The 12,440-nt window shown below is 44.9% G+C and overlaps 1 protein-coding gene across 6 annotated transcripts in view; it reads left to right on the forward strand.

Annotated features, from left to right (window-relative positions):
- The window catches only part of TCP11L1 (t-complex 11 like 1), a 43,643-nt gene that overhangs the window by 17,785 nt on the left and 13,418 nt on the right, over positions 1-12,440 (forward strand). For 3 of the 6 annotated variants that reach the window (XM_074230440.1, XM_074230442.1, XM_074230444.1), the window contains 7 exons: positions 2,780-2,900; positions 3,272-3,492; positions 6,815-6,951; positions 7,587-7,637; positions 7,959-8,155; positions 10,769-10,950; positions 11,801-11,973. In XM_074230440.1, coding sequence (XP_074086541.1) covers positions 2,780-2,900; positions 3,272-3,492; positions 6,815-6,951; positions 7,587-7,637; positions 7,959-8,155; positions 10,769-10,950; positions 11,801-11,973 — 1,082 coding nt within the window. The remainder of the gene's footprint in view (positions 1-2,779; positions 2,901-3,271; positions 3,493-6,814; positions 6,952-7,586; positions 7,638-7,958; positions 8,156-10,768; positions 10,951-11,800; positions 11,974-12,440) is intronic. The other 3 variants (XM_074230441.1, XM_074230443.1, XM_074230445.1) reach the window with 1 other exon arrangement.

A 12,440-nucleotide genomic window follows, 5' to 3' on the forward strand; every position in this document is an offset into this window, starting at 1 on the left:
CTCAATATAAATATTGAGAAATATTTAACAATAAGTAGAAAGTCCATAAAACATCGATATTATTATTATGCAGCTTTCAAAGTTAATATGCAGCAAGTAGGCATCCCACTTTGGTTTAGTGACCCTGATTCTAATTGAGTTTGCCCTGTGGGTCTGGAGCACAGCTCAGCCCCCTCCTCCTATCCTGAGGGATCTTTGATGAATACCTCTATCAGAGGAGTCCAGCACTTGGGCTGATCACCACCCTGGAAACTTGACTGGTTGACCTCCTTCTTTGGATCTTGCATTTCTAAGGTGGTGTCATTGACACCATTTCTGGTGTACTGTCTTCTTTCATAATATTTGTGACTTGTTTAAATTTAGTTTGCCCCCTGCCATTTTTTTGGATAGCCTATAGTGGAGAGTTATTAGACATTGGGCTGTCCTATGATTTGCATCCCTGTAAGAATATCCTTCTTATAAGATTCATCTTGTGTCCAGGAGTATTTGTGATCTTTGAAAGCACCGAATGATTTCCAAAATATGTCATAACTATCCCTCTTTCCCATATTCATTTCAGAGTACAATGCATTGCCCATCTGCAATGTTTTTCCTAGGTAAGTAAATAATAAATGAGGGAGTAACCTAACAGGGTTACTCCAGCTGCATTTCCCAGATAGCTTTTATCTAGTTTTTTCCCCCTATGTGGATTGTTCGTATTGGCTGACTTAATTTTTTATTGACTGAGACAATATCTGTCCTCTTTGGTCTTCTGGTGTCAATTATTTTTATAGGAGCTAAACTTTTTTTAGGTTGGTCTCTTGTGAGTGGTTATGGATCTCACCAAAGAGTCCTGTTATTCCCTTGGAATTCGCAGTTCTCAAAATCTCACCCACAAATAGGAATATCTAGAAAATCTACCCATCTAGAGAGATAGATTCTGGGAGGACATCTCACATGGCAGTGGAGGACAGCTTGAGCTCATATCTGTCACCTTGCTCAGTCACCTTCCTCACCACAGGGGAGAATTAGAGGGAATCTGTCAAAACAGAGTCCCCCCCCCAAATCTATGAACCTTCAAACCTCTTGAGTCAAGTGCCTATCCATAATCAAGAGACAGTAAGCACACTGAACTCTTTAACTCTTAACCCTAAGGAAGGTGAAGGCTCCTCTGCTCACATTTTCATCGAGTCCACCCTTGTTGTGTATAATTATGTTCATAAAGATCTTCTTTGTAGAGGGAGTAGCCATGTGGACTGCTAGTTCTTGATTTCCTTTTGGTCTTCTTTTGTGGAGCACACAAGTGAAAAAAGTATCATTTTTTCCAATGACACAGTATCTTCCCTCTCATTCATAGTTTTCAAATCCTTCAGTGCTTTTAAAATTGTATCACTGACAGCTTGGAGTCAGTCTATATATACTTCTCATGAAGTCTCTTTTTTTTTTTTTTGGTGTCTCATCTCATAGCAGCAGATCAAGTGTCTATCTAGCTAAGTGCTAAGTGTCTATCTAGCACAGAGCCTAGGGCCATCTTAGGTGTTCAAGGAAGCACTATTGTTGATTGATTCCAATCCGATATTACACTGTTTCAATAATGAAAATAGTCTATTATAGAAATGCTAACAGATATGCCCCATTTTTTTTTTTTGTCTGTGCATCCTCATTCAAGTTTTGTCTATAAATGTTCTTTTGCATGTGGCTTAGTTGGGGCTCATTCCAAATTTGTGAGGTCTCATTTCCCTTATACTATGCTTCACTCCTCTGTGAGACAATACTTCTTGAAATCTTATACCTCTATAAACTTTTAATATGAGTCTATATTTTAAGCCAACATTGCCCTGGGCTGCCGAGTCTCTGCTTGACAAAAAGTTCAAATATTTCCTGACTGAGACACTTTCTGTCCTCTTTTGATCTTCTAGTGGTAATTGTTTTTATGGATGCTGAACTTCTTCCATCCTTATCTTTTCCTTTATCTGCTTCCCATTTGGGGGCCATCAATGACCTCTGAATAGGTCAGGTTGGAACAACTATAATTGTACACAATGTCCTCCTATCTTAATTCCTTTGGATTAGAGTGTGTTGAGTTTGACCTTTGCTTTAATGAGTTGAGGAGTGCCCACAGTCAGCTGATTCTGAGATGAGTGGCACATTGGTAACCAGTCATTCCTATCAGAACAGAGCCAGATTGTTATTGTTGTTGTTGCTTTTTGCATGTTTGATTTCCATCTCTCTTCTGCAAGAAATAGCCCTGGACAGCTAGGTGGTGCAGTGGATAGAGCACCGGCTTTGAAGTCAGGACCTGAGTTAAAATCCAGCCTCAGACACTTAATAAGTACTTAGCTGTGTGACCTTGGGCAAGCCACTTAACCTCACTGCCTTGCAAAAACAAACAAAATTTAAAAAATAACAATCATGCTATAGATGGTTGAAGCTTCTTTCTGGGTAGCCTACAAGTCTTTGGCCTCTTTCTTAGTCTTGAGCCATTTCTAGCAAATATTTTGCCATTCATTCCTGGTGCTGGTCCCATAACCTAAAGCCTTCCCACCTTGGTAAAGGAAGAATTCAGGGTCACATCCATGATAAAGCTTCAGAGAATTTTGTTCCTGGAGAAAAGAGAAAATCATCGGTCTAGTTATGCCTGGAATTGACCTGTTTTACAGTTTTTCCCACTTTCATATTTGATAAATTATTTACCTCTCATAGCGTACTAATTACTTAGAATTCTTGAAACCCAAATGATTTTTGTTCTTAATCTGTGATTTGGGGGTTCAGATTTTTTGCATTTTATATTTGCTTACAGCTTGGAGAAGAGAGTCAGGGAGATTGTCCATAAAGCCTTCTGGGATTGCCTGAGTGTCCAACTAAGTGAAGATCCACCAACTTATGACCATGCCATCAAGCTTGTTGGGGAGATCAAAGAGGTGAGGAGGAAGAGAAGGAAAAAAATCATCCACAACTCATCAAATGTCAGATTCGTAGACCAAAGGTTTTATTATGCCTGTTTTACAGCCAAAAAGACCAAAAATTTTATTTTCTCCATTGAACCATGCTGGTAAGGTGTTCTTAGGGTCTCTAGTGATAGAAATAATTTGCTAAAACCATAACTGTAAGAGCAAATGAAAAAGCATTAGTCTGCAAGTAGCTGAAATGCCATGATTTTATTGTATTGCAGTTATTTAGAGTCCAGTCTCCTTTCTGTACTGGCTGGGGCTTTTAAAGTTAAATGGATGAAATCCAATCTCTTCCGTCACTCCACAAAATGAATCCTGGGCTTTTCTCTGCTTTCTTTTAGACACTTTTATCTTTCCTGTTGCCGGGTCACGGTAGATTGAGAAACCAGATCCGAGAAGTCCTCGATCTGGACCTGATCAAGCAGGAGGCAGAGAATGGAGCTCTGGATATTGCCAGGCTGGCTGAATTTATCATTGGGATGATGGGAACGCTCTGTGCCCCAGCTCGAGATGAAGAGATTCAGAAACTGAAGGACATTAAAGAAATTGTTCCCCTTTTCAGGTATAAAAATGGACTTAAATGGGAAGGTTTTTGGGAACTTAGGACTCCTGTCTTTCAGGCTCTTGAAAAGAAATCCTCTTTCCTCTGGCCAGAAAATTCCCTCCTTGCCCTTTGGGAATCCTTCCAATCTCTACCCCCCCCCACTCCTGTAGAGTGGAAGCTCCTTGAAGGCAGGTCTTGGTTTTGTATTTTGCGTGTGTGTATTGGCTGAGCTCATAATCAGACCTTAAGGATTGTCCATCACATTAGATCGAATTAGGCTAAGCTGATGAAGTCATTCTGTAAGGCTTTGGCTTCCCAACCACTCATATTTGAACACTGCTCACTTGCTATTTCCATCATATTCTTTGGCCATCATAAAAAAAATAATCATGTCCCCTGCCAGGAGAGATGCCAATCCATCAGTTTCAGTCCCTCTACCAGGATGTTTAGGATCTTACTCAAGCTGGATCTTCTTTTCCTCTATCAAGAAATATAAGTTCTTTATTCTCTCCATTTTTGCAGAATAGTGTTTCTTGTGATTTAACATTAATCATAACTATATAGATAGTAATAATGATATATTTATGTAAAGTTTGTACAGGGCATTTACTTATATTATCTCATTTGAACCTCTCAACTCTGTAAAATGGGTTTTTAAAGTCTTATCATACCCATTTAGCAGATGAGTAAACTGGGGTTAAGTAAAATGAGTTCCTCAGGGTCATACAGCTAATGTGATAAATTTTTCAGAGTGGGATTTACACCCTTTTCTCCATTACGGATGCAAAATTGATTACCATCCTCAATGGGCACCATCTCAAAGGAAGCCATTTCAAAATGGCAAGGTCTCTGGGCAAAGAAGGAATTTCCCAGTGTAGATTCCTCTGGGGAAAATGTAGATCAGGGTCTGATTCCTTGTAAGTGGGCTATGGGAATATTCTGGCAGGAATAGCTCAGTGATAACAAGAGTTCACATTCTGTATGTCTTTGGGCTTTCTAAAATAACCCCATGAAATCGGTGATACCTTTATTCATATATATATATATATATATGCATATTATGTATGTGTATATATATTTTTTATATACTAGCACCATTTTCCAAGTGAAGAAAATGAGGCTTAGGGATGTTAATTGATTTGCCCACCAGGGTCACACAACTTACAAGGATCAGGGACAGGATTTGGACCCAGGGCTCTCCCGATTGCCTGGACGCGAGTTATGATGATGGTGTATTACAACACAGGTTGCCAGGTCTGTTTACATTTTGACAAAAACCTTGAAACAGTGACCTGCCAGTTATAAAGATAAATGGTTTCTTTGTAGAACATTAAACATTTGTGCCAGTCCCACAGGAACCCCCCCCTCGCCATCTCTCCCAGTTGTAATTGAAACCCTGAAGGTGGCCTGGTCCAGAGCATTTGGCTCCTGTCCACATCTGCCAGGAAAGCAGTGGACCCTGGCCTGGTTCAAGAACTCAGGACCCAATGGATCGGTGCCCTCAAGGCCTCCTCACCCCTGCCTGGTGTAGAGAGATGGATCGACAGTTTGCTTTTCATCTTGGGCACTTTGGGGAGACAAGAGATTATTCCTAAAACATGCTTTTATCCCTGTAACCCTACAGTATGGGGGGAGGGTCTGTTACTGTGTCATCACTTCGAGTATAATCCTAATTATAGGACCTAAGCCCAGGACATTTACTGCTCCCTCTTCCCCCAGGCAGGGCCCGGCCTACTTGGCATGCCAGTACCACCTGCTGTACCCAGTTTCTTTAATTGATACTTCAAGTGCTCTAGGATTGGAGTTGGCAGAGGTTTTAAAGGTTTTCTGGTTGCTCTCTCCCATTTTAGAGATGAGGAAGGTCTCATCATGTGTCTTGGGAACCTTCCCAGAGTCATCATGGTGCCATCCATCCTCAAGGCTATGGAAGTGTACTTAGAACCAAACAAGATCAGTTGTGATTAATTATGGCAGGGGCTTCCTCATGGGGGTGTTGCTGGAGGGCCTGTATCCTAACCAGTTGGGGCTTGGAGCCAACTTGTCTCCATTTTTAGCTTCACCTCGCCCTCAGCAGTAGGACTGAAAACAGCTGTGTGTGGACCGGCTTTCTGACAAACAAACAGATCCCTCTTCTCAGATCCAGTGCCAGTCAGCAAGAACTCGGGACGTCAAGGCCCTGCAAACAAGTCCAAGTACAAAGGCCGCCATTTTCCCTTCCCTTCATTCATAGCTGTCTCATTGCTGTGGGTCCTCTCTGGAAAGGCTCTCAAGGACAGGTGTCCCTTTGAGTAGTTATAGATCCCTACCTGGGTCCAGGAAAATGGGCTTCAAAGGGCATTAGGATCATGGAATGTAGTTCCGAACATGGCTTTAGACAGGGGGTTCTTAACCTAGACTCCAGGAACCCTTTTTAAATGTTGATAATTATATTTTGGGATAATTGGCTTACTTTGTAATATATGTTTTATGTATTTAAAAGCAATATTCTGAAAGGGTTCCATGGCCTTTACTATCCAAATAGGCCAGGAAAGATGAATTCCATGCCTGAACTGTAAGGACAGTCACGCCCCGTCACCAGCTCCTGGGGCTCCAAGTCCTAGGCCCCTTCCTCTGACCCACCATTCCTTAGGTTGCCTTCCCAAAGGTGTTTAAAGACTGAGGAGCTTCTGTCTTTAACCACCACCATTTGGGATGTCTCTGTTTAAAAATAAAAAACAAGGATGTAATGAGTAGAGAACCTTGGGAAGATTTTTATTGATAAGAGCCAAAAAGCAAAACCAGGGGTACAGCATACAAACAGCTCTCACTGTTTCAATGAAAAGCTCCTCCCAAGGAAGTTGAATTTGGAGAATCAAAAAACCAGAAAGACCCAGAGACACAGCAAGGGGAGGGAGTCTCATAGTCATGGGGAGGTCATGGTCACCTGGGAGGCCCAGAGTCACCAGGAGTCCCAAAGTCACTGGGGGCTCACAGTCCCTGGGGAGGTCCAGAATCACTGGGGACTGAGTCACCAGGTAGGTTCACAATCACCAAGTAGGCTCACAGTCACACCCACAGTCACACGCACAGCTACTGGGGAATCTGGGGAGACCCTCAGCCTCACCCCAGTAACCCGGGAGGCCCAGAATCATTGGGCTGTCCTAAAGACTTTTTCTCATGTGTTAATCTGAGGTTGGGAGGGGAGAGGTTGGGTGTCAAACACACCAGGAAAGGGTCTTCCTGGGAAATAGAGCAGCCGGGGCCCAGGGTCGGGGGGGCCAGGGGCCTGACCAGTCCTCTGAGATGGCGACCACTTGTTATGGGGCATAGCACTAAAAAGTCTTTTCCTTCTGCCTTGCAGGGCCATGTTTTCCGTGCTAGACCTAATGAAGGTAGACATGGCTAATTTTGCTGTCAGTAGCATTAGGCCGCATCTCATGCACCAGTCAGTTGAATATGAAAGGAAGAAGTTTCAAGAATTTTTCGAGAAACAACCAAGTACGTTTCTGCTTTCCGTGGTGTTGTGCCTCCCCTCCCTCCTTGACCAGCTCCTCTTTGTGGCCCTTGGGACTCGGCCTTCCCTGGCCCCTTCAGCCTCCCCCCTTCAGTGTTCCTGCAGAGCAGAGGCTCCACTGAGCCCCCATCAGACTTTACGTCCCTCAGTTTTTCTCTGTCTTCTCCAAGGGCCTTGCCCAGGGGAGGGATGTTTTGAGATCAAATGGAAGAGCTAACAAGGGTCAGATTTTCTCCCCAGAATGCTGGCTTAGATATGATAGTTGAAGACCCTTCTTGGTATTTTAGTTCTCAGAATAGGCCCTAAGTGAATTTTAAATCAGATGAATTGTTTTGGGTAGGAGTTGTAGCAGCCACAGCTATTGAATCCAACACACACATTAAACACCTACTGTGTGCAAAAGCAAAAATGAAATCATTCCTGCCCTCAGGGAGCTTACATTCTACTTTCAGGATATAAATGCACAGAGATGAATAAATTAAAAATGTTTACAAAGTCATACCATGAGGGAAAGGTCAGAATGGTGCCAGATAGCCCCCACCAACTCCAAGCTGGGGAAGGGGCTCTAGAACCAGAAGGTCCTTTGGAGATCACCTAGTCCATCTCCTTCACTTGACAGATGAGAAACAGAAGGCAAGAGAGGGGAAAAGACTTGGCCACAGTCACCCAGGTAATAAGCGGCCCCCAACTGGATGATACCCCAATTCAACCTTCCTTCCACTGCATATTGATGGAAATGGTGTGTGTGAAGGGGAAAATAGGAAGATGAGAAGAGCAGGTTGTCTTTGAACATCTGGGCAGCCTAGCGACCAGACTGTTTCTAGAGTTGTGTCTGCCCACTGTAGCTGGGAAGTCTGAGGCCTCTCTTCCAAGGGAGTGTCTATCCTATTGAGGGAGCCTCCCTCAGGTCCGAGCAGAGGGGGATGAAAGACCTTCTTTGCTGGACACAGTCCCAGAGACCACCCTGCTAACTCTGTCTTCTCCTTCACAGATGCTCTCGACTTTGTTTCCCGCTGGTTAGAAGAGGCCTCCGAAGACCTCATCAATCAGAGGAACAAAAATTCCTTGATGGCTGGGGAGGGTGCTGTCGGCTTGGAGGAAATGGCTGGACCATGCCCTCTGACCATTCAGAACCATGCCTACATGAAGCTTCTGAAGTGGGACCATCTGCACAGACCCTTCCCCGAAGTATGTGTGTGTGTGTGGGGGGGGCAGCAGCCCTGTCTCCATTCCTGTCTCTCTCATTGACCACCAGTCTTACCTGTTTTCCAACCACAGTCACCACCTTGTGAGACTTTCTATACTAGGGCGGGGAACCTCTAGCCCACAGGTGGTATTGCTGTGACCTTGCCAAGGCAATTGAGGCAGGGATTTGAAATTCAATAAATCTAGGACCTTTTTAGGTGTGAATTAAATATTTGGCTAAATATAGCCTCAAATGTTGCCAAATGGCCCTTGGCAGAAAGATTCCCCACTTTACTTCTAAACAAATAGTATTTCCAGAAGCTTCCCCTTCTTGCCACTGTTGACTCTCTTATTAGTAAGGGGATTACCTATTTGCCACAATACATTTTATCTAGAAAATGATTTCTTTAAACTCCAAGCCTTCTTATCTCCAATGTTCACCCCCTGAATGTCCTCTGTTCTTAGTGTTTTTTAAATGCTGTGAAGACTTTTTTGAAAGGGTGGGAATTTGAGTTTTCCATTCTCATCTTTAAATTCCCAAGTAAGTGAGGCCCTGGGCAAGAACCTGAAGGAAAAGAAGGGGGCTCGCCTCCCCCCATGGAAGGACACAGAGGTGGAAGTGAAGCAACTTTCTTCCCCCCAATTTCTAGGCTGAACTCAGCTATGATGGATGTTGGGGTCTGCTTTGGGTTGAGATGTCTATTCCCTCTCCTAGGTAATCACGACTTCACAATGTGAAGAGGAATACCATTTTCAGGACACACAAAAGCCAAGGGTATTATCTTTCAATAAAGTTAAAGAGACAGGGGACAAACCCCACCCCCAAATGTCAGCATGTCCCAGAGGGCTTCCTGCCTTCTTCTTAAATGCCATCTTGGAGCTTCAGGTTCTACAGTCTTTGGGGGTTCTTGGGGCTCTCAGAGCTGGAAGGGGCCTTCTCATTTACAAAAGAGGAAACAAACCCACAGAGGTTAAGAGATATGTTGGGGTCAGGACCAGCACTGACAATCTCTTGACTTCCAGACCTTTCCATCCATTCCACTATTCTACCCAGCATACAGATTGTTGCTTCCATCTTTGTAACTTCTCCCTTTTATGACTCCTCTCCATTGAGCCTGTCACCACCCCCATGCAGGCCCTCATTATCACCTGCCCCCTTCCAGTCACTCCCACTCCAGTCCAACCGTCATTCAGCCTCAAGGTCATCCAGTTGGCTCCAGGGCCTTCTCATTGCCTCTCACAGCTGGGCCTCATCCTCCCTTTTTCAGACTCCATTCACCTACTCCCCTTTAGATACGTTTCTCCCTCCCCCCACTCTTCCCTCTCTAACTTCCCTGGCTTGCTTCAGTCCCCATGGGAAATTCCACCTTCTCTGGGAATCCCAATTCTCTTTAATCCTAGTGCCTTCCCTCTCAGCTTATCTCCAGTTTATCCTGTCTGTAGATTGGGCCTCTATAGCCTGCTGTCTCTCTATTAAGACTGGGGGTGGTGGTCCTTGAGACCAGGGACTGGTCCTTTGTATCCCTGGGCCTTAGCATACAGCCTGGTACACAGTAGGCACTTAATAAATGCTTGTTGCCTTAAACCCTTACTATGTTGGTTCTCAGTCTTTCAGAGCCAACTTCTCTCTTCAAAATGAGCATTCTCTGAAAGTCCCTTTCTTTTCCATTGGGACTTAACTTTTTCTCATTAAAAATAAAATGTAACTAGCATTTATATAGTGATTTAAGGTTTTTAAATTTCTGTACAAATGTCACTTGATCCTCACAATCTTCTAGTTTTACAGATGAAAAAACTGAGGTAGAGAGAGGCTGACTTGTCCAGACTCACCTAGGCAGGTTTTGAAATCCTCCTCCTGGCTCATATTGTTCCACCAGATTTATTGAGTTTCCTCTTCTGTTCAGGATATTTCAGTGGATTCAGATGGCAAAATTAACTTGTTTATCTCCTGCTTTTAAGTCTACCAAGCTCTTCTTCAATAGTGCTTAAGGGAGGGAGGTAGTGCTGGTATCACTGTTTCAGTTTTACAGACGAGGAAACCAAGGCTGGGCACCATTGGTGATTTGCCCAGAGTCATACAGCTAGAGAATATTGGGCATGGGCTTTGGACTTGGGGGCTGTCCATCCTCTCCTGCTCCCCATGCCCATTCCATCTGGGAGCTTCCCAGACCCCATCTCCCATGCCCCCCTTTCTTTCCAAGCATGGTCTTCTCGAGCAATCAGAGATAAACACTTAGCAAGTAGTGCCTAAGTCAGCCCATATATGGCTGTGGTCATTCATTACCAGGGCCCTATCTGGATAGCACTGTGACTCCCACGCCCTCTACTGGCCAGTGTCAGGCCAGTTGTTGATGGCTGCTCTGTTGGGTTGTACTGTCCCAATGGACCAGCCCTAGGTCGTGGTGATGCCACTCTGTTGTGTTGTAGACTGTTCCGATGGACCAGCTCCAGGTCAGGATGTTGACTATTACCCTGTCTTGGGTTGCAGAACTGTCCTGATGGGCCAGCCCAAGGCTAGGGCATTGATGACTTCCCTTTCTGTTGTGTTGTAGACTGTCCCAATGGATCAGTCCCAGGCCTGGGTGTTGACCAACCACCCTATCTGTTGTGTTGTAGACCGTCCTGATGGACCAGCCTCGCTTCCAAGAAATGCAGCAGGAGCTCGAGAGGCTCAGCGTGGTGGGGGCGACTTTGCTGGTCACCTACAGTGCCTCAGCCCCAGGGGTGTCCAGCCTGGCGGGCTTTGCTGAGAAACTCAAGATGGTCGTCCAAGTCCTGCTAACAGATATGCACCTGCCGTAAGTGGCCAAGGATTGGTGGCACCAGGGACTTCTGCTTTTTCATGAAGCCTTGTCAGGATTAATGAAACCCTTTAAATGCACCTTCCTGGGAGCCTTGGGGGGAGCTGACCATGAGAATCAGATTGGAGAGCATTTGTACTCCTTTTCACCTGTTTAAAAGTGTAGTTCACTTTTCTCTGCCTCTCCCATTTCCCCCTCCCTCTGGTCCCCAGGGCATCTGACCCTCCACTCAAAACTACCTGCTTTCCCCACATCCCTGAGGGAGCCCTTCTTCCATCTTTGTGGTTGGTTGCACCCAAACAGGGTTTGGGCTGTTAAAAGAGGGAGCCTGGCTCCATAAAGGATTCATCTCTGCTCTTTTAACTGCAGCTGATGAGATCCCAAGGGCAATTCTGTTTAGAAACAAATGAAACCATCTCCTTCCTCTTACTGTCTTGCTCTTCAACCCCTAGGGCCCCTGACAGAAAGCTGAAGCCAAGCGCAGGATGGAGCCACCCCTGACAGGTGTTCCAGATGGTTCTGGAAAACCCTGGAGAGAAAGGGGAGAAGATTGAGGTTCCATTTACAACCAACCTTAATAACCCAGACCACAGTAGCAGGCCCCAGCCTCTTTAGAGTCCAACACTGCCAGATCCTCCCCTTCCTCCTGAGAATAAGAACCTTCTCAGTGGATCATGAATTCACTAAGACAGACTTGGGAGTGAGAGCAGATTCTAGACTCCTGTTAATCCAATTAATTAGATAACTCTTCAGAAGCTGCTTGGCTTTGGTGGATATGTGGGTCGATGACCCATCTGTTCCCTTTATAGCCTCCAACTGATTCTTTCTTAAACCATTTCTCCTCTAGTTCCTTCAATCTGAACGAAGCCCTGGCCACCACTGGGGAGAAGGTGTGCGTGGAGGTGTCTGGTTGCCTGGCCCAGTGTGGATTCACCCCTTTCAGTGCCGACAAGGAGATTGTCCTCAAAGGACAAATCCAAGCGATTGCCAGTCCCGATGACCCCATTCGCAGGCTTGTGGGTATGTTGGGAGGGTCTGGCAACAGTGGGGATTGTTTCCTACAGGGAACTTGCTGCCATGGTCATGGCTTGTGGAGGCAGGGAATAGAGGGGGGTCCTCCTCTGTAGTATCATGGGACTCAAGAGCTGGTCAAGGGAGCTGAATTTTTTTGTGTATCATGGGCTTCTTTGGCAACCTGGAGATACCTATGCACCCCTTCTATGAATAATGTTTTTAAAAGAATGGGAAAAATCCAAAGGATTGCAAAAAAACCCAATTATATTGAAATATAGTTACCAAAATATTGTTTTTAGAAGTTCACAGGTTCCTTGTTAAGGACCCCTAACTTAACCTAAGCCTCTTTGGAAGAAACTAAGGGCCAGAGAGTTGTCTGAGGTTGAGCCAGGTTGCCACCTGGGACCTAGGACTCCCTATGTCAATCTCTTTGTCCTCCACTGGGCTGATTTTCTGGTAGAAGTAAAAGAGCT

This window comes from Macrotis lagotis, chromosome 3, assembly GCF_037893015.1.
Source record: "Macrotis lagotis isolate mMagLag1 chromosome 3, bilby.v1.9.chrom.fasta, whole genome shotgun sequence".
NCBI classification, from domain to species: Eukaryota; Metazoa; Chordata; class Mammalia; order Peramelemorphia; family Peramelidae; genus Macrotis; species Macrotis lagotis.